At 40.3% G+C, this 22,893-nt stretch overlaps 1 protein-coding gene across 11 annotated transcripts in view; it reads right to left on the bottom strand.

Annotated features, from left to right (window-relative positions):
* MAGI2 (membrane associated guanylate kinase, WW and PDZ domain containing 2) overlaps positions 1–22,893 on the bottom strand; it is a 1,363,649-nt gene that overhangs the window by 331,710 nt on the left and 1,009,046 nt on the right. For all 11 annotated transcript variants that reach the window (XM_045053218.1, XM_045053217.1, XM_045053215.1 and 8 more), the window contains one exon: positions 3,420–3,477. In XM_045053218.1, the coding sequence (XP_044909153.1) occupies positions 3,420–3,477 (58 nt within the window). The remainder of the gene's footprint in view (positions 1–3,419; positions 3,478–22,893) is intronic.

Here is a 22,893-nt window from a genome sequence, read left to right on the forward strand (position 1 = left end):
AACACTTTCCTCCTATAGATCGCTGGAATTGCTATCTGCTTGTCTGAGGCTGACAAGGAGTATGAGTGCTTGTGTAACTGGGCCAGAGGCACATTTCAATCCAACATGCCCTGCTGACGACAGAGGGTCCACTCTGAAACTTCTGCTCCCAGACACTGGTCTATTTGAACAGAGTGACAGGCTGCTAAGTTAGACTTCTAGTGTCCCTGCACAGGCTTTTTTGGCCACTAGGTGGGAAGGTGGAATGTCTGTCATATTTTGTAACCATACCTCTAATTGTGTGAAAAATTTTCAATGAGAAAAGTGCAAAATGTAGAGTTGAACAGCTCTAATTGTGTGAACACCAAAAAAAATGATAGCTCTACAGAAAACCCGCTGTCCATCATTATTAATAGAATTAGTGAATCAACATTTTCTGGACTGAAGATTTACAATGAAGACCATCTTGCTCTGTTTCATTAGCTGAATATTAATATTACAAATGTATATGATTCCAAGATATTGATATCAATGTTATCACTACAATTATAAAGTGTCTTAATCTAGGTATATTGTATCTTATATATAATGATATCTGTAATGAAAAGTTGACATAACAACTTAAATTAGACATTTATTATTTTTTGGTATAACTATATGAAATTAGGTGGCCTTTATTCAACAAAAATACTTTATGGGCTGAAAGTGATGAATAACCACTACACTCAATATGTAGTGTTTCCACTTCATACAGTTTCCACCAATAAAACTACTTTAGAACCAATACATACCTTGTGAAAATAATAGTGTAATAGAGATGCAATTCACATTTTTTGGAACAGTTAAAACAAACCACATAAATAGATATATTTCAGTTAAAATGGACAAGTTGTCTTTGTTGTGACAGAAGATATCCCTGATTTTAAGTAATGTTTACATTATATAGGATAAATGGTGGTATTTTAATTATTTTGATAATTTTTTTCAAAGGACATTTCTAAGAAATATTGGTATATAATTCTACTTAAAAATTATCTTCAGATTTGAATTATCTGTCTCAATTTTCTGGTTCGTCAGATACACCCCACACATCTACTAATTGGTGTTGGTATGTGTCACGGAATCATGTAATGGGGAAAAAGCCATGACAAGTGGTAGAACTGGATGCAACCTAAAGGAAGTTAAAACAATCTGACTCACTAAGACCTGTGTCTATGATGTCACATTCACTTGAAATCTAAAACTACTAAATATGGTGGTCTGATCTAATGATATAAGATGTGACAGGGTAAATTATGAATAATTTTCTGACTATGGTGGTGATACATGAAAAATTAAGTGGAGACATAGAGACAGAAATATAATTTAAGCAAAAGCAAATAAGAAAAGACAATCATTTGGAGTATAAAGATAATTAGGACAGTTGTCTTTTAGGGTTACAGCTAGTGCCCAATTCAATAATTAATTACAAGGGGTCTACCACAGCAGATCTTTACTTGAACAACACAAACTTCAATGATTAAGAAGGTAGGAAGCATTACTTTCTGATGTGTTGGGTGTCTCACCTCTATGACAGACAATTAAGACAGGGAAGAAAAGTTTGAGTTAAGTATTATTTTCCACATTGAAGCCAGCTTGCAAGCAGTTGAAGGCATGGGAGAACAACCTGAAGAATTAGAACAGGGTGGGGGCCAGCAAACTATGTGCAGCAGGACAAATTTGGCCAGCTGCCTATTTTTGTAAATAAAGTTTTATTGGATGATAGCTATGCCCCTTCATTTAAGTGTTGCCTATGGTTGCGTTCAAGCTACAGTGGCAGAGCAGAATAGTTATGACGGAAGTCATATGTCCCCCCCGCAAAAAAAAAAAATTGCTATCTGGTTCTTACTGGAGTTTGCTAATATTTGGACTAAAGAAAAAAATTCTTATTCAATGAATTCTGTAAGGAAGTGTATTAAACATGAGATCTGGTTTGTCACATACCTCAGTTTTCTTTCCTTACATGGAGTTATCTTGGATTTCAGATGTAATAGTCTTAGGCATAGTACAGCATGATTTAGTGAATTAAGACCAGCTAGCATTTATTGGAGACCTATAACGTTGATAAATTAATCCAGAAGCTGCAGCTATATTATTATTAAAATACGTGTATCTTAATTGATTAACAATATAGAACTAAGGGGGAGGCTTATAAGTATACACAAGTGATGTCCCTTTATTTTTGCAATTAGTGATACCTCCAGGAATTCATTTTACTTTTTGCATCTGTTGAGTATCCCCTGACATTAGAGCACTAGATATTATGTAAGAAAATTGCACGTGGTAAATGAGGTGAATTCATCTTGACTTGAAATGACTGACAGTGATGCCAAACTTGGGGGTTTTCTAGGTGAAGATGAAGGACATACTCAAGGGCAGGAAGCTCACAGATCTTACTCATCATCACCTCCCCAGCACAAAGAAGGGCTTGACACTTAGTAAAAGCTTAGTAACTGAATATTATTACCAAAGCAATTTAGCAATAATGCCATTGATCACTAACCCTTCACCATCTAGATTATTATTGTTAAAAAGAATGTGATTAGAGAAAACAGAGTTAGATCTTGATAAATAATGTGAACACCTCTAGTTTTTCAGTCCTTGCATCTCTTGGGTAGTAAACTTCTCATAAGCAACATGTAGGCTTTGCTATTCACCCAAGAACATTAACAACGTTACACACTAGAAAGAATAAAAAAATTCTCTACCAGAAGAGGGGGTTCTAGAAAAGTAAGTTGCATATTTAACTTTTGGAAGTTATGAATATTACTTGATTTTCCTTAATATATATAAAGCCTTAATAGGGACTTTATTTGAAATAAAACGATGTATGGAGGGGGTAACTCATATTATACCATACATATACATTACATTATACATGTACATATATTATACATTAAAGCAATGCAACCTCCATTAGACAACATAAAAGTCCAATCTGCAGAAAGCATACTATTAATTGGAAATGGGGCCTTAAAAGAGAAAAAAAAATTCTAAATTTTATTTCATCCTTCAGCTGGAAAATACGGCTGCTTTATTTAATTGGTTTCAAAATCTATTTTAATAGAAAATCTCTTTTGCACAACTAACCAGCTCCCAACATTTTGATTGCAAAATGAAGGGCACTTACTTTGATAACTTTAATTATCACTCACTTAGAGGACAGTGTGAAACACTTTTCCAATTGGTGTTTCAGAATCATGAGTCAAAGGAAAAGAATGACAAATTAGCCAGCTGGAGAAGGAAAATACAGCTAGCTGGTGATGCTTGAGTCTTTGTGGATATTTCAAAGTAAGATGAAAGAGAAACAAAAGGGCTGTTAGCCACACATGCTCAAGAAATGAAATACTAACACAATTTCACATGTTAATAACAAGTTAATAGCAAACTTAAAGACTTACTCAACATAATAAGTGCCATATATGGGATCATCAATTTTTTCCCAGCCATATGGAAGCTCTGAAAAATAAAGAGTTATTTCTTTCAGTAAATAAGCAACAGATATCACAATTTCTAATAAAAAGTAATATAATTTAATTGTTCACGTATTGCAGAAGCAGTCTACCAAAGTGGAGGAAAGCATTCAGAGTCAGCACTAACATTCTGACACGTATTGTAGGAACTATAAGAAGCACTGACTTGAAAATTGGCAGTTAAAACACAGAGCTCTCTTCTCTGCAGATATACTGCTGGGGCTAGCTGTTGATGCCATGCCAAGCGGTAGGATGGCACGTCATCACGTTATCACCACTCAGGGCAATACAGAAGGCAAATTGCTTTCCTGACAGTGCATACCATTTTCTTATTTATTTGTATTGTTAAAAGGAGCATTTCAGGATAAAGATCATATTTTCAAAATACCTTTCTGAGGATAGCAAATAGTTTCTGATGACTGAAACAAAGGCATTATAAGTTCTCAGTTGACATTCCACAATTCAAGATGGTTAGCTGGTTGTTCTCTCCACACAGGCCAGACTTTGAATGCTGCCAATATACTCTCTGGGCATGGTTTTCAAAGTCTAAAATTTTGAACCCACTTTTCCTGGCAATATGATTCATATTTTCTATTCTTCATGGTTAATTTTAATACACACATTTAAAAATATCAATAATACTGTACATGCTTCTATAGGCAAAAACATGCTATTTGAAAACAAGATTTATTTTATGATACTGTTTTCCAAATACATTGGAGCCTTTATGATTATTAACACCTATAAATATGAAGAGTATTATATTTTTCTTTGTAGATATTAATTATACATGCATAGCACCTAGAAGCTAAGGAAGATATACTGGCATGCTTTCAATGATATGTATAAATGAAATTTAAAAGTTTTATTATTACAGTAATAACACATGTTCACTATAGGCAAGGCACAGTTATAGACAGAAAATTAGAATTATCTGCAGTGTTGCCATCCAGAGATAATCACTGCTAATATTTTGGTGGATATCCTTTAACTATTTTCATACATAGGTATTTGTGACTCATTTTTTCAGAGATCAGATCACAGGGTGCACATCATTTTCATAGCCTGTTATTTCTACTTGACAGAGTATCAAGGGCATCTTCAATGTGAATGAGCATTACTGCAGAATGCCACTTTTAGTGGCAGGTGGTGGTCTTCAGTATGGCTAGGGTCTGTACAACACTACCTCTTCTGTTATTAAACATTTGGGACTTTCCGGTTTTTACCTGTTATATGTCATCTGTGTTGGACTCACTAAACCTAAGTCTTCCATCATTTTCCCGGTAACTTAGTCACAATAAATTCCTATAGGTGGAATTTTGGATTAAAGGGCATCTACCCTTTTATGGTCTTTGATCTAAATTGACAGATTAGCACTGTGCTACTCACAAGATAGAACAATTTATAATCTCACTGGGGGTGTATGAATAATTTTGGTTTTCGGTACTATCGAATCAAATGCAGGTCCACGATTCTTCATCCAAAACTTTTATGGACAGTTAGGTTTTAGAATTAAGAAGTTTTCTGATTTTCAGAAGTTAACACGATGCAAATGTCTTCTGTCCCATAATACTCCAAGCAGAGTCTGGGGAAGCAGTTTTTAATCAAATACATGAGCATTTATGCAGCCAAAATTATGTGATCTGTACCAAGAGGCACACATAAGGACTACTTCATATCAGTGAGCACTGTTTTGTTTCCAGAATGTCTAGGTCAGGTCACATTTTGCTGCCAAATGAGTTACAAAAGACAGTTTTAAGAGCTTTTGAATTTTTGAATATTCAGATAAAGTATTGTGTATCATTATTTTAAAAACCAACCACACTGATTTTAAAATGGCAACTTGTGGTTGGTTTAAGTTACCTTCCTTCGGTTGCTAGCTAGTTAGAACAGTTTTTGTAGGTTTATCCTCAGGCAATTGTGTTTTCTTTTGTACATTTCTCATTTTTAAAAGTCAATCCCTAAGAGTTCTTTATGTATTAAGGATATTAATCCTTTGTCACATGTTGCATATGTGTTTTTGAGTTTGTTTAGATTTAATTTTGAACATTTTCTTTTACACATAGATGTTTTAAATTTTATTCGGTAAATTTCTCAGCGTTTTCACTTAGGTTTTGTCATTGGAGCCTACTTAAATACTGAAGATATTTTTCTAGTGTTTCTTTATCTTGTTTTAACATAAAGTCTAAGCTATGCTTTATTTATATCTCTTAGATTAGTCATATCTGAATGAATATATAACACTAAATTGTGGAGTACCTTAAGAAATTTTTTTTCAAAATGATCATGATAGCACTACTGAATATTCACTACGATCAAGGTACTGATGGACTTACCATGTGTTAACTCATTTATCCTAAAGAACTCAGAATTGAAAATCCTTGTATTCTGCTTCCAGTGATCTTAACCAATTTAGATATCAATTTAGACACTCTGTTTAGCACAGCATAAACACACTTAATTTAGATTAAGGACAATAACAGTCCAGATGGTTTTCACCAAATCCCCCTAGCTATTGGAGAATTTGCCTATTAAAAAGAAGAATCTGTTTGACAGATATCTACTGGGTGCCCTTGACAAGCAGCAAAAGTAAAAGAATATACAGAGGATAGCAACTGATATTATGACAATTTATTAATATGGCTGAATACATGGATTCATATTTATAATAGGTTTATCATCTCATGAATACAATAATATGCAAAGTAATCACATTCAATAATATATAAAGTAAGCAGCGAACATGTTTAATTTTATGGATACTAGTCTTGTGTCTTAATGGTATTGTTATATGGAAACATATGATGGTCGAATTTTTAAAATTATATTTTATAATGTAAACTGTTTCTTCACTTATTCCTTATCTTTGACTCATTCTTTGAGTAAGTTACTAATTCTAAGCAATGCATCCCCAAAGTACAGAGTTAATTGATTCCTTATCTTTGTAGATTTGCAATGCAAAAGGTTCTGGAAACTATTTATTTAGTATCCTGCGTCACTTGCCATCATGAAGTATTCATCAGAATTTACGGGGAATCTGATTTGCTTTGCCTAACATATCAATGTATTTTGTTTCTTTGCTTGATTGTTCTACATTTCCAAAATAAATTATTAATTCGTTCAAAAACAAAATTATATATTACAAATATTTATACTCTAAAAATTGAAGTATTTTCATTATTAGTGATTCTTGACTCACAATTTTTTTGGGGGGAGGAAGTAATTTTTATTAAACATTTTATTCCAGATAAATGAATTATAATCTCATTTTTTAAAAATATACTTTTTACCACATTTGACCCAAGGTGAGAAGAGATAAAAAAACATAATGAGAGCTAAATGCTATGTGCTAGGCATTGTTTATATGTATTATAAAAAACAAATAACTTAATCCTCAAAATTAACTTGTACGGTACATTATTATCACACTCAATTACAAGATGAGGAAATGAAGATACCAAAAGATTCTGACAGTTAATTGTTCAAGTTTTAAACTCCTATGTCCCAATCCAGAGCCTGCATTTTAATTAATTTATTAATTTTTCATTTACTTATTTTGAGACAAGATGATACACTAACCCTCTGTTATAAAAGCTATTATTCATTTTATTTTAAATATCTACAAGGGGTTCAGTAATAGATACATTCATCAGTTCATATATAAATGTGTCACAATGGGTATAAAAACCTACAACCAATGTTTAAATGCTCTGTATGTGTGTATATGAGTGTGTGTGTGTGCATGTGTGTGTGCACATGTATGTATGTGTAAATTCCCCTTAATGACATTTGCTTGAGTAGTAAAGAAAGGTCTAGGCTAGAATGTCAATGAAAAAAACACAAGTTTTTCTTCACTCATAAAAAGACAACTCATAAAATAAACTTCTTAGGATTATAAACTGAATAGTATATATCTAGATGATGAAAAGTTAAAGTTAAGAATCATCTTTCACTGTGAAAATGAGCTATTTGGACTTGTGAATTAGTTTTTAAAAATGAATTGCTTCTCTTTAAAATTATGCTAATGATTGAGAAAAAGAATTTCCAATTTTGTACTGTTTGCCCAATTAGGCAAGCATGTAGCTTGGAGCTCTTGGGTCTTGGGTTATTTAGAGTACTGTATTCAACAATACCCGACACATTTGAGAATGATTAAGGTCACACTAATGAAAGAATAACATATACAATGAAACAAGGGAAAATAAACACTTGAGATCAACAAGGTTAATGCTGCATTAAAAACTGTTTTAATTGAGATTTTCCTCAGGCCATGGAACCATGGAGCAAATTCAGTGACTAGATATTCGTATCATGATTCACTCTGCAAAAGTCTGTGTTAAGGTCTACATTAACGTAGTAAGTCTAGCCTGTAAATGAGAAGTCGCAGCCCCCACCTTTCCCACCACAAGACAGGTTGCTACAAAAATAACCGCCTCCATTCCGCTTCTGTAAAACTGCTTGCGCACCCCACCCTAGCCGGAGGGTCCCCAGCCGCTTCGCAACCCGGGCCCCAAGTTGCATCAGCCGAGTTGCATCAGCCGAAAGAAACTGCATTTCCCAAGTGTCCCCAGGACAAAATTACCCCCACCCCTAGCCACCACCGAAAAGAGAGCCTATCGCCAACCTGTATGCAAATGTAGCCCAAATGCTATAAAAGACCTGTAACCCCGCTTTTCGAGGCTCTCCTGCTTTCTAACACCGGGGAGCCCTGGTGCACCAGTAAAGACTCTCTGCCGACGTCGGAGTGCCGTGTGGTTCTTTGCGCCAACTCTCATTTCATAGGGCCTAGGAGCTTGGTTCCTAACATTTGGTGCATTGGCCGGGAAGCGAGGGAAGGCAAGAGAACCCCGGCCCCGTCGGTGGATGACTCTCCGGCCCGGGCCACTGACGGACTGACTGAAGACAGACTTCTGTGCCTTTGTCTGCACACAGGTATTGTGTTCTATGTTTTGTCTCTGAACTGTGAATTCTGAGGCCGGCCGGCCACCTCAGTAGGAGTGTTGAAGGAGGACAGACGTGTCCTGAACCTTCACACCCCGGCCCCGAGGGACGCCTCGGTGGTGCTTGTAGAGGAGAACTGACAAGTTCGTCAGACTCCCCAAATCCGAAGGCAGGCCTCCCCTGCCATCTGAATCTGAATACCTGGCCGCGGTTGTTGTCTAGTCTGTGTTGTCTGGTCTGTATCGACATTGTAGTCATATTCGTGTGTGTGTGTGTGTGTAAGTGTGCGTGTGTGGACGCGTGGACAGGACAACACAGCCATGGGACAGACACTGACTACTCCTCTATCTTTGACTCTGACTCATTTCTCGGACGTCCAAGCAAGAGCTCACAATCTATCCGTTGAGGTTCGAAAAGGTCGATGGCGAACTTTTTGTTCATCAGAGTGGCCCACCCTATCTGTAGGGTGGCCCCGGGACGGGACTTTTGACCTCTCTGTTATATTACAGGTTAAGACGAAGGTAATGGATCCTGGACCATAAGGTCATCCAGATCAAGTAGCCTATATCCTCACCTGGGAGGATCTCATCCGGAATCCTCCGGCATGGGTGAAACCCTTCCTCCCTTCCTGCCCCCTATCTCAGTCTACCCTCCTTCCCCTGAAAACCTCAAAAGACCGAGCCTCAACCCAAGCTTCAGATCCGCCCAAACCAGTTCTTCCCGATGAGTCCCAAAAGGACCCTCTCCTCCTAGACGCTTTGTCCTCGCCGCCCCACAACCCCCTCTTACAACCTCCACCCTATAATTTACCCCTGGCCCCCGCCTTGTCCCCGGTGCCCCCTACTTCCCCTTCTGCCCCTAGTTCCTCCTCCCCCTCTCCAACTTCCTCCCCCGCCTATGCGTCAGCCCCACCCTCCACTCCAGCCCCACCCAACCTAACTTCCCAGACCCCACCTCGGACCCCCTGCCTCCGTCTCCGGCGATCAGACGACCCGAACGGCCCTCCCACTTGGCAATCTTCCCTGTTTCCTCTCCGGACTGTCAACCGGACTGTCCAGTATTGGCCATTTTCTGCATCTGATCTTTACAATTGGAAAACTCATAACCCTTCCTTTTCCCAAGAACCCCAGGCCCTAACCTCACTGATAGAATCTATCCTCCTCACACACCAGCCCACCTGGGACGACTGCCAGCAGCTCTTACAGGTCCTTTTGACTACCGAGGAAAGGCAACGAGTTCTCCTGGAGGCCCGGAAAAATGTGCCGGGGCCTGGAGGCTTTCCAACCCAGCTCCCCAACGAAATAGATGAGGGGTTTCCCCTCACCCGCCCGGACTGGGACTATGAAACGGCTCCAGGTAGGGAGAGTCTCCGAATCTATCGCCAGGCTCTGTTGGCGGGTCTCAAGGGGGCAGGGAAACGGCCCAACAATTTGGCCAAGGTAAGGACCATAATCCAGGGAAAAGAGGAGAGCCCCGCAGCCTTTATGGAACGGCTTCTAGAGGGGTTTCGGATGTATACTCCATTTAACCCCGAAGCTCCAGAACATAAGGCTACGGTGGCCATGTCGTTCATAGATCAGGCAGCGTCTGATATAACAGGAAAGCTCCAAAGGTTGGATGGGATCCAAACCTATGGGTTACAAGAACTAGTTAGGGAGGCAGAAAAGGTATATAACAAAAGGGAGACCCCAGAGGAGAAAGAGGCTAGGCTAGCAAAAGAGCAGGAAGAGCGGGAGGAACGGAGGGATCGAAAGAGAGATAAACATTTAACCAAAATCCTGGCCGCTGTAGTGACAGAAAACAGAACAGGAAAGTCAGGGGAAACGAAGAGGCGGCCCAAAGTAGAAAAAGACCAGTGTGCCTATTGCAAAGAACGCGGGCACTGGATCAAAGACTGCCCTAAGCGCCCCAGGGACTCAAAGAAATCTACCCCTGTGCTCACCTTGGGCGAAGAGAGCGAATAGGGATGTCAGGGCTCCGGAGCCCCCCCCCCCCGAGCCCCGGCTAACTCTATCTGTAGGGGGGCATCCCACCACCTTCCTGGTGGACACAGGAGCTCAACACTCGGTCTTAACCAAGGCAAACGGGCCTCTGTCCTCTCGTACTTCTTGGGTCCAAGGAGCGACAGGAAGAAAAATTCACAAATGGACTAACCACCGTACAGTTGACTTAGGGCAAGGGACAGTGACACACTCTTTTCTGGTAGTACCCGAATGCCCATACCCCCTTTTAGGACGAGACCTCCTAACCAAGCTTGGAGTTCAGATCCACTTCTCCAAAGCGGGGGCCCAAGTGCTAAACCGGGATGGCCAGCCTATCCAAGTCTTAACAGTGTCCTTACAAGACGAACACAGACTTTTTGAAACTCCGGTCACCACTAACCTCCTCGAAGCCTGGCTGCAGGATTTTCCCCAGGCCTGGGCAGAAACGGGAGGGCTCGGACGAGCCAAATGCCAAGCCCCAATCATAATTGACCTAAAACCCACAGCAATGCCTGTGTCTATCAGGCAATATCCCATGAGCAAGGAAGCTCATATGGGCATTCAGCCACACATTACCAGATTTCTAGAGCTTGGGGTCCTGCGACCTTGCCGCTCACCTTGGAATACCCCTCTCTTACCAGTGAAAAAACCTGGTACTCGGGACTACAGGCCCGTCCAAGACTTAAGGGAAGTCAACAAAAGGACTATGGATATCCATCCTACGGTCCCCAATCCCTATAACTTGCTCAGCACCCTGAGCCCAGACCGCACCTGGTACACAGTACTAGACCTAAAAGATGCATTCTTTTGCTTACCCTTGGCCCCCCAGAGCCAGGAACTGTTTGCTTTCGAATGGAGGGACCCTGAAAGAGGAATCTCAGGCCAATTTACCTGGACCCGTTTACCCCAAGGGTTCAAAAACTCCCCCACTCTCTTTGATGAGGCTCTCCACAGGGACCTAACTGACTTCCGGACTCAACATCCAGAAGTAACTCTACTCCAATATGTGGATGACCTTCTTCTGGCCGCCCCCACAAAGGAAGCCTGCATACGAGGTACCAAACATCTGCTTCGGGAATTGGGAGAAAAAGGATACCGGGCATCCGCCAAGAAGGCCCAGATTTGCCAAACCAAGGTAACCTACCTGGGGTACATACTGAGTGAGGGGAAAAGATGGCTCACCCCTGGGCGAATAGAAACTGTGGCTCGCATTCCGCCGCCCCAGAACCCCAGAGAGGTACGTGAATTCCTGGGAACTGCTGGGTTCTGTCGCTTATGGATACCTGGGTTCGCTGAGCTAGCCGCCCCCCTCTATGCCCTCACGAAAGAGAGTGCACCCTTCACCTGGCAGGAAAAACATCAGTCAGCCTTTAAGGCCCTAAAAGAGGCCCTCCTCTCCGCCCCGGCTCTCGGGTTGCCAGACACCTCCAAGCCCTTTACCCTCTTCATAGACGAGAAACAAGGAATTGCCAAAGGAGTTCTAACCCAAAAATTAGGGCCCTGGAAGAGGCCAGTAGCATACCTGTCCAAAAAGTTGGACCCTGTGGCAGCGGGGTGGCCCCCATGTCTTCGTATCATGCAGCCACTGCTATGCTGGTCAAGGACTCTGCCAAATTAACCCTTGGACAGCCACTAACTGTTATCACCCCGCATGCTTTAGAGGCCATAGTGCGGCAGCCACCGGACCGATGGATAACCAACGCACGCCTAACTCACTACCAGGCCCTCCTACTGGACACAGACCGCGTCCAATTTGGACCTCCGGTTACCTTGAACCCTGCCACGTTGCTACCGGCACCGGAAGACCAACAGAGCGCACACGATTGCCGGCAAGTACTGGCTGAGACCCATGGGACACGGGAAGACCTTAAAGATCAAGAGCTCCCAGATGCGGATCACTCTTGGTATACGGACGGGAGCAGTTACATCGACTCAGGTACCCGGAGGGCGGGAGCAGCGGTAGTAGATGGCCACCACATCATATGGGCACAATCACTACCTCCTGGCACGTCTGCACAAAAGGCTGAGCTGATAGCGCTCACCAAGGCCCTAGAACTATCCGAAGGGAAAAAGGCTAACATATACACGGATAGCCGATATGCCTTTGCAACGGCTCATACACATGGGAGTATTTACGAAAGAAGGGGCCTACTAACCTCAGAAGGAAAAGAAATTAAAAACAAAGCTGAAATCATTGCATTATTAAAGGCCCTTTTTCTTCCCCGAAGAGTAGCCATAATTCATTGCCCCGGGCATCAGAAAGGACAAGACCCAATTGCAACAGGAAATAGACAGGCAGACCAAGTAGCCAGGCAAGTCGCTGTGGCAGAAACGTTGACTTTGACCACAAAGCTTGAAGAAACCAATCTTACGACCAACAAATATGCTTACACCCCAGAAGACCAGGAAGAGGCAAAGGCCATAGGGGCTGTACTGAATCAGGACACTAAAGACTGGGAAAAAGAAGGAAAGATAGTCCTTCCCCGAAAGGAAGCCCTGGCAATGATCCAACAAATGCACGCCTGGACGCATTTAAGTAATCGGAAGCTGAAGTCACTGATTGAAAAAACTGACTTCTTAATCCCTAAGGCAGGCACCCTCATAGAACAGGTAACCTCCGCCTGTAAGGTCTGTCAACAGGTAAACGCTGGGGCTACCCGAGTGCCAGAAGGAAAACGGACTCGTGGTAACCGCCCAGGAGTCTATTGGGAAATAGACTTTACTGAAGTAAAGCCTCACTATGCGGGGTATAAGTACTTATTAGTGTTTGTAGACACCTTTTCAGGATGGGTAGAAGCCTACCCCACCCGACAAGAAATGGCACACGTGGTAGCCAAAAAGATTTTAGAAGAAATCTTCCCCAGATTTGGACTTCCCAAGGTAATCGGGTCAGACAACGGGCCGGCCTTCGTTTCCCAGGTAAGTCAGGGGCTCGCCAGGACACTGGGGATTAATTGGAAATTACACTGTGCATATAGGCCCCAGAGCTCAGGACAGGTAGAAAGAATGAATAGAACAATAAAAGAGACCCTTACTAAATTGACCTTAGAGACTGGCTTAAAAGATTGGAGACGCCTCCTATCTCTGGCTTTGTTAAGAGCCCGAAATACGCCCAACCGTTTCGGGCTCACTCCATATGAAATCCTTTATGGAGGACCCCCCCCTTTGTCAACCTTGCTCAATTCCTTCTCCCCCTCCAATCCTAAGACTGACTTACAGGCCCGACTAAAGGGGCTGCAAGCAGTGCAGGCCCAAATCTGGGCCCCCCTGGCCGAACTGTACCGACCAGGACATCCACAAATTAGCCACCCATTCCAGGTAGGAGACTCCGTGTACGTCCGGCGGCACCGCTCTCAAGGTTTAGAGCCTTGCTGGAGGGGACCTTACATCGTCCTGCTGACCACGCCCACCGCCATAAAGGTTGACGGGATCGCCGCCTGGATTCACGCATCGCACGCCAAGGCAACCCCAAGGATCCCTGGACCAGAGACTCCTGAAACCTGGAAGCTCCACCGCTCGGAGAACCCTCTTAAGATAAGACTCTCCCGTGTCTGACTGCTAATCTACCTTCTCCCCTCGCGCCGCCCGCCCTTGTCCCTGTACAAACCCAAAATGAAACTCCCAACTGTAATGGTCATTCTGTGTAACCTAACAGTGGTTCGGGCAGGGTTTGATGACCCCCGCAAGGCTAGGGCATTAGTACAAAAACTACATGGTAAACCCTGTGAGTGTAGCGGGGGGCAAGTATCCGAGGCCCCACCGAACTCCATCCAACAGGTAACTTGCTCAGGCAAGACGGCCTATTTAATGACCAACCAAAAATGGAAATGCAGAGTTACTCCAAGAGATCTCACCCCCAGCGGGGGGGAACTCCAGGACTGTCCCTGTAACACTTTCCAGGACTCGATGCACAGCTCTTGTTATACTGAATACCGGCAATGCAGGGCAAATAATGAGACATACTACACGGCTACATTGCTTAAAACACAGCCTGGGAGCATCAATGAGATACAGGTATTAGGAAGCTCTAACCAGCCCTTACAATCCCCTTGTAGGGGCTCTATAAATCAGCCCGTTTGTTGGAGTGCCACCGCCCCCATACATATCTCTGATGGTGGGGGGCCCCTAGATACTAAAAGAGTGTGGGCAGTCCAAAAAAAGGTTAGAAAAAATTCATAGGGCTATGCATCCTGAACTTCAATACCACCCCTTAGCCCTGCCCAAAGTCAGAGATGACCTTAGCCTTGATGCACAGACTTTTGATATCCTGAATACCACTTTTGGGTTTCTCCAGATGTCCAACTTTAGCCTTGCCCAAGATTGTTGGCTCTGTTTAAAACTAGGTATCCCTACCCCTCTTGCGATACCCACAATCCCACCCACTCCCTCCTTAACCTACTCCTTAGCAGACTCCCTAGCGAATGCCTCCTGTCAGATTATTCCTCCCCTCTTGGTTCAGCCGATGTAGTTCTCCAACTCGTCTTGCTTATCTTCCCCTTTCATTAACGGTACGGAACAAACAGACCTAGGTGCAGTCACCTTTACTAACTGCACCTCTGTAGCCAATGTCAGTAGTCCCTTATGTGCCCTAAACGGGTCAGTCTTCCTCTGTGGAAACAACATGGCGTACACCTATTTACCCCAAAACTGGACAGGGCTTTGTGTCCAAGCCTCCCTCCTCCCCGACATTGACATCATCCCGGGGGATGAGCCAGTCCCCATTCCTGGCATAGATCATTACATACGTAGGCCTAAACGAGCTGTACAGTTCATCCCTTTACTAGCTGGACTGGGAATCACCGCAGCATTCACCACAGGAGCTACGGGCCTAGGTGTCTCTGTCACCCAGTATGCAAAATTATCCCATCAGTTAATATCTGATGTCCAAATCTTATCTGGTACCATACAAGATTTACAAGACCAGGTAGACTCGTTAGCTGATGTAGTTCTCCAAAATAGGAGGGGACTAGACCTACTAACGGCAGAACAAGGAGGAATTTGTTTAGCCCTACAAGAAAAATGCTGTTTTTATGCTAACAAGTCAGGAATTGTTAGAGACAAAAACCCTACAAGAAGAATTAGAAAAACGTAGAAAAGACCTAGTATCCAACCCTCTCTGGACCGGGCTACAGGGTTTTCTTCCGTATCTCCTGCCTCTCTTGGGGCCCCTACTCGTCCTCCTACTCATACTAACCGTTGGGCCATGCATTTTCAGTCGCCTCATGGCCTTCATTAATGACAGACTCAATGTTGTACATGCTATGGTGCTGGCCCAACAATACCAAGCACTCAAAGCTGAGGAAGAAGCTCAGGATTGAGCTTCTGGGACAAAAGCAGGGGGGAATGAGAAGTCGCAGCCCCCACCTTTCCCACCACAAGACAGGTTGCTACAAAAATAACCACCTCCATTCCGCTTCTGTAAAACTGCTTGCGCACCCCACCCTAGCCGGAGGGTCCCCAGCCGCTTCGCAACCCGGGCCCCAAGTTGCATCAGCCGAGTTGCATCAGCCGAAAGAAACTGCATTTCCCAAGTGTCCCCAGGACAAAATTACCCCCACCCCTAGCCACCACCAAAAAGAGAGCCTATCGCCAACCTGTATGCAAATGTAGCCCAAATGCTATAAAAGACCTGTAACCCCGCTTTTCGAGGCTCTCCCGCTTTCTAACACCGGGGAGCCCTGGTGCACCAGTAAAGACTCTCTGCCGACGTCGGAGTGCCGTGTGGTTCTTTGCGCCAACTCTCATTTCATAGGGCCTAGGAGCTTGGTTCCTAACATAAGAAGATCAAAAGATGAAAGGGGCATCCAGTTATGCCTGGATTCTGCCATAGCCACCATGATATATATTTTTTGCTTATTTGTTTTACTTCAATTTATTTATTTGTTTATATTTATTTGTTATGTCCATTTTCATTGCCAAAAAACCAAGACTCCTTTATGCTAGCACACAAGAAGCAGTTTTCAGGCTGCAACTGGGAAACTTGTAGAATCCAAGGACAGTATCTCTTTTGGAAATGGGACTCGAATACTGGACAGATGTAAAAAAGCTAGCTAGGATATAAAACCTTAGGGTATCTCAGAAAGGTCCTGTTTGTCTCACTCACTTTGTCTTTTAAACTGTGCCTCTTTTCTCTTTGTCTCTCTTTCTTTCTTTCAGTTCCAATTCCACTGTGTACATCTCCTTCTTTCTTTTCTACTGTCTACTTCTCTGGCTCATCTTGCATATGTCCTGGAAAGGTCACCCCATACTTGACTCTATGTTATTTTTTAATCTCAAGCACTGCTATCACTACTTGATCTCTGAGTTTTTCAATTCTGTGACCTATCTCCCAAAGGATTCATGAATCCTGCTCATTTTATTCAAAATAGATACAAGTGACTTGACTTGGAAGATCAATGTAATGGTTGCCCTCAGGTGAAGAATCCACTCACAAAATAATAGGGTATGGCTGTGGCCTGTGCCCTTTTGGTAGATACAAAGCCACATCTGGCAAAATCAAATAGAGAGACACCCTATAAAATAACCAGTCAATACTCTTCAAATGTGTCATGGTCACGAAACAGAGGAATAGATTGAGGTTCTGTCACAGTGTGAAGGAAACTATTGAGACAGGGAAACTAAATGGATTGTAGGATTGGGTCCCAGACCAGAAAAAGGACATTAGTGGGATGACTGGTAAAATTCAAGTAAGATTTGTAGATTAGTTGATAGTCTACATTAATGTTAATTTCCTGGCTTCAGTAATTATACTCCTGAAAGATGTTAACATTAGGGGAAAGCTAGGTGAGAGATACATGGAAACATTATAGTATTTTTGGCAAATTTTGGAAATCTAAACTACCTTCTCGATAAAAACACCAAAAAAAGCTATTTTACAACTCTCACTATCAGAGGACCTCTACCCACACTTCATTAATGTTCAATCTGATAATGATGTTAATTTTTTATACAAAATAAAAATGTAGGATTTTGTATTTATATTCTTAAAAATTTTTTTTTTCAACGTTTATTTATTTTTAGGACAGAGAGAGACAGAGCATGAACAGGGGAGGGGCAGAGAGAGAGGGGACACAGAATTGGAAACAGGCTCCAGGCTCCGAGCCATCAGCCCAGAGCCCGACGCAGGGCTCAAACTCACGGACCGCGAGATCGTGACCTGGCTGAAGTCGGACGCTTAACCGACTGCGCCACCCAGGAGCCCCTATATTCTTTTATAATATGTTGATTTCTTTCAACAGACAATTCAAAGAGACTTTCAATTTTGTTATTTTACCTTTTTTTTCTGTTGCCTATCTTTCTGCTCATTGGAGAAACAAGGTAAATACATTTATGTTGAAGTGTTACTGCATCTTGAATCTTAGAACATACAGATTGAATAATATGAGTTTAAAATCTAGAGTCAGGCTTTGTTCCTTTTCTGGGGTCACTGTCCTGTATGAGCCACAATATGGTTATGTTAATTCATACAAGGTTGTATGGAGGCCCACCCTTCTGGGTACCTTAAAATTCTCTCCAAAGCCAGAAAGGCAGACAAATTTAGAAGGTAATAAAATACTGGAAACAAGGAAAAGGACCAGAATGGGAAACTATTTCCATTAACCCTATATTACATTTTCGGACTAACTTTTTTTTTAATTTAGGCTCTTGCTGTTGTGTTTTAGAGGTAATAACATTACAACAGAACATAAGAAACATACAGTTTCCTTAGTTCAAATAATACAGTGCGTAGCAAACAATGTGGTAATAGCTAATACTAATGTTAAAATATTTCCCTCCAGTATTTTTTAAAAAATTTACTTATTTATTTTTAGAGAGAGAGAGAATGAACAGGGCAGGGGCAGAGAGAGAGAGGAAGAGAGAGAATCCCAAGCAGGCTCCATACTGTCAGCACAGAGACCAATGCAGGGCTTGATCCCATGAAGTATGAAATCATGACTTGAACTGAAATCAAGAGTCAGATGCTTAACCAACTAAGCCCCTTCCTCCAATCTTTATTACATTTTTTCTGTATACATAGTATACAAATTAGGAATGATATTAAATTTTTTCTGGAAAAGTGATATAACTTGCTTCCAAGTAGTTCTTAGGGGTTTTAGTAGTTATTAGGAGTGTAAGTGAGTTTAAACAAGAGTCCTCAGCATGGGTTTTTATAAGAAATACATTTTTAGAATTAAAGAGAAAAAAGAAGGAAGAGAAGGATACTATGCCAGAATAAAATATACAAAAGATGAATTTTTCTTATTAATAAACTTTATTATATTTTTGTCTCTTCCTGTATTCAAAAATGCATTTGTAATTATAAAAGTAAATTCTGAATACATTCTGGTTTTTAAAAAAATTCACTTAATATTGATGTATGAAGAAATGTGCACTCAATAAAATTTTGATCATTCAGGGGCCATTTTCTGCCTGGAAAAAAGTTAGCAAATACAGATGCGAACTTTTGCAATGCTAACTTAAAGATGGCAGAGTACTGTAATCTATTTGAGATAGTGATAAGGAGTGGAGGCTCAAAGGCATGGCACAAAAAAAAGGATATTGTCTGGTAAAGACTCAGAAAAAGTCATACTTGGTTTAAGTTTGCAAAATTCATTTGAAGTTCATAACGTGATGAACCTACTGTTTTTCTCTATATTCCTAGAGCTTTGGAGAAGGTCTGGCTATAAAGTAAGATTCAGGAAGCAAATATATGCTGAAGATTTGAAATATACATCTCCAGTTTCCTCTTAACCTCTGTAAGTCTATGTTAATCCATTCATCGATCTATCTATTTATCATCATCATCCACTTAAAATTATTTATGGAAGGATACTGGGCTTCTATAGTGTAAAGGCTGACATGTAAATCTTAACCTCTCTGCTTACCCTGAAAAGCCATAAATATCCACTAAGAGAGCAATAAAACCACCCATAATGCATATCTACAACATAATTAGAAGAAAGAAAATACTGTAAACTCAAAAGTTATATGTAAGTAGAGATTTAAATGCCTCAAACCAGCAGAGTCAGCTCAGAAGCCCATTCCAGATCAGAAAGGTGGATAGTGTGCAGTAAAAAGGAGAGCACTCCAGGAGCCATGAGTGAAAACAAAAAGGCAAAATCACCCTCAGAAAGATAAATTCCCATCTGGAGTGGTGAAATGCTGGTAGCAGACCTGTTGATCAGAACATAGCTTCTGGGGAATTAAGTGCAGGGAGTTTGGAAGTGAGCAGAATGAGAAGTGGAGTCTTAGGAAGGCACTGCTTAAGTAGAAGAGGGAGCTGGGGTGCCTGGGTGGCTCAGTGGTTTAATTGTCAGACTTCTGCTTAGGTCATGATCTCCTGGTTTGTGAGTTCAAGGCCAGAGTCGAGCTCTGGGCTGACAGCTCACAGCCTGGATCCCACTTCAGATTCTGTGTCTCCCTCTTTCTCTGCCCTTCTAGTTGTGCTCTGTCTCTGTCTGTCTGTCTGTCTCTCTCCCTCTCTGTCTCAAAAATAAACATTAAAAAAATTACAAAAAACAACAAAAGAAGAGGAGAGAGCTAATATCAATGGAGGAAACGACCCTTAAAAATTTGGTTTTGATAGAAAAAGCATGAAGTAGAAATTATGCATCACAGAAACAAAACAGAATTCTAGGATCATAAGACATACCAACTACTCCCTCTGCAAAAAGTCTTTCACTAAAGAATCAGTACTTCACAAAAGAAACAGAAGAGGGTGCTCCTGAACTAAGAATGTAGTATGCTTATATAAAACTGTTACTGCTGGTCTATGAAAAAAAAAGTTCAAAATCAATAGAAAATAGCAGATAGCATTCATACATTACAAAATAAGAAACAAGAGTTAAAATGATGCAGCTAATGATAGTTTGCTATCCTCCTTCAGAAGAAAATTAAAACAAAACCCAAATGAGAAAAGTGTATTGAAATCTCAAGATATTTTGAAACAAGTATCTATATACATAGAACAACTTTTTGAATAAAAATTTTAAGTAGATAAAAAATTTTGAGTAGATAAAAATCAGAAAGATAGTAGAGTTGACCAAAATGAGAAAATACATTAAAAAAAGTTCTTTAAATTGAAACTAAATTATGAGCTGTCCAAGAGGAAATAGATTCAATTGAAAATATAATAGGCATCATTAAGAAAAAACATGACAATACTCAAGAGAACAAAATGAACAAACAAAAGGTGAAAAGAATCAAAAAACAGTCATTAATATAAAAGATAAAGATGATCCAGTACATGTATAAGTGGAATGAATGAAGAAAACAATAGAACTAATACTTGAAACTATAATCCAAAAATAAAATAACTATATATGCTGAAATGTCTCCCCATGTATTTGGAACATTGTCCCAGAACAGTCAATTTCAAGATATATACCAGTTAGCCATTACACTTAAAAAAAATCAAGGAAAAACTGGGTAAAATATAAGTTCCTTACAATGGGAAAAAAATATCAAGTTGATATCACATTTCAGGAACAACATACATAGACAACAGTGAAGTAGCATTGTAAAGAATCTCAAAGAAACAGTGAGCCAATTTTATATCCAGCCAACTTATCTTTCAAATACACACACACACACACACACACACACACACACACGAGTTTAAAATATGCAAGAACTTGGGGAATACTGTATCTATCCAAGAAACCTTCCTGAAGTACTACTTAATTAAACTAACCTTAATTCAACCAAGAAATGACTGGAGAAAAGGAATGATAGTAATCATTATACAGTTAATTGTAGATATAAGTGTAGGACAAAGGGTGGGAACAAGGATTAATTGTTGCTTTGTTACAAGGTGAGAGCCAGAGTATCACTTAAAGCTAGCAAGTGAACAGGGCCTTATAAAAAGGTATCAGAATAAAGGTAAATAATACAACACAAATACAGACTATTCTAACTACCAAAACAAACAAAACCCCAAAGAAAACAGACCACACAGAGAAAGGGCCACAATCAATAGAACATGATATGGTCAATAAATATAACATAAAATAATATGACCATTAAAACATAGAAATGAATGCAGTTTATTTTTCTCAAGATTTTCTGATTAGCTTATAAAGAAAAAACCCACTCTATGCTGTAAAGAATAGGCACATTTAAATAAAGTAACTCAAAAAAGCTAAACATAAAGACTTGGGCAAAGATATACCAGACAGATAGAAAAAAAGAAAACAGCAGGATTATAGTCTTGCTATCAGATTTAGAGTTCAAGTTAAGAGCATTAACCAGAATAAGGAACATTACTTTATAATAATAAAGGTCGCAATTTATAATGAAGATATAACAGTAAATATCTGTATGATAAATAATACAAACTACTTTTATAAAACAGTAACTACAGGAACTGCCAGAAGAAATAGAAATACATTAATTACAAATATTTAAGACAGTTCTCAGTCTAAAATAGATCAAGTTGACAAAATGACAGATATAGAGCAACTAAATAGAGTATAATTAATTAGACAAATCTTATAGTTCTCCCTTCCTATTTCTTTTTCTAGTTTTATACCTCAAAAATAAAGAATATATATTCTTCTCAAGTACTCACTGAACATTCTTCAAAATTGTTTATATATTACAAAAGTTTTAATAAATTCTACAAAGCAGAAATAACACAAACAGGAATCTCTGACCATAAGGTAATAAAATATAGACACTAATAATAAAATCATAATCAAAAGAATTCTTGTCTAGATATTAAAAACTCTAAATAAACAACTTTTGTGTCAAAAAGAAAATGTAAACTGAAATTGCAGAATTACTAGAAGCAATGAGAAAACACTAAGTAGCAAAATCTGTTGGGTATAATTAAAATTGATCAGAGAAAATTTTATGCCATATATATATATTTTATGCCATATATATGTATATATATATATATATATATATATATATATATATATATATATATATGAAATAACAAAGGGATTCCTCCCCAAAAAACCCCAAAAACAAAAAAGGAATACAAATGATAAAAGAAAAAAGTCATATGGTAGATAACTGAAAAATAGTAACACTAATCAAAATGTTGTTTCATTTTATTTAAAATAAAATTTTCTTTTAATGGTTATTTATTTTTGAGAAAGAGAGAGAGAGAGAGAGACAGAGTGTGAGCAGGGTAGGGGCAGAGAGAGAGGGAGAGACAGAATCTGAAGCAGGCTCCAGGCTCTGAGCTGTCAGTACAGAGCCTGACGTGGGGCTCAAACTCATGGCCTGTGAGATCATGACCTGAGCCAAAGTCGAATGCTTAACCAACTGAACCACCCAGGTGCCCCTATTTTTTTTATTAAAAAAATTTTTTTTTAACATTTATTTATTTTTTGAGAGACAGAGAGAGACAGAGCAAGAGCAGGGGAGGGGCAGAGAGAGAGGAAGTCACAGATTCCAAAGCAGACTCCAGGCTCTGAGCTGTCAGCACAGAGCCCCACAGGGGGCTCAAACTCATGAACTACGAGATCATGACCTGAGGTGAAGTCATA

Source organism: Felis catus, chromosome A2 (genome assembly GCF_018350175.1).
Source record: "Felis catus isolate Fca126 chromosome A2, F.catus_Fca126_mat1.0, whole genome shotgun sequence".
Lineage (NCBI taxonomy): Eukaryota > Metazoa > Chordata > Mammalia > Carnivora > Felidae > Felis > Felis catus.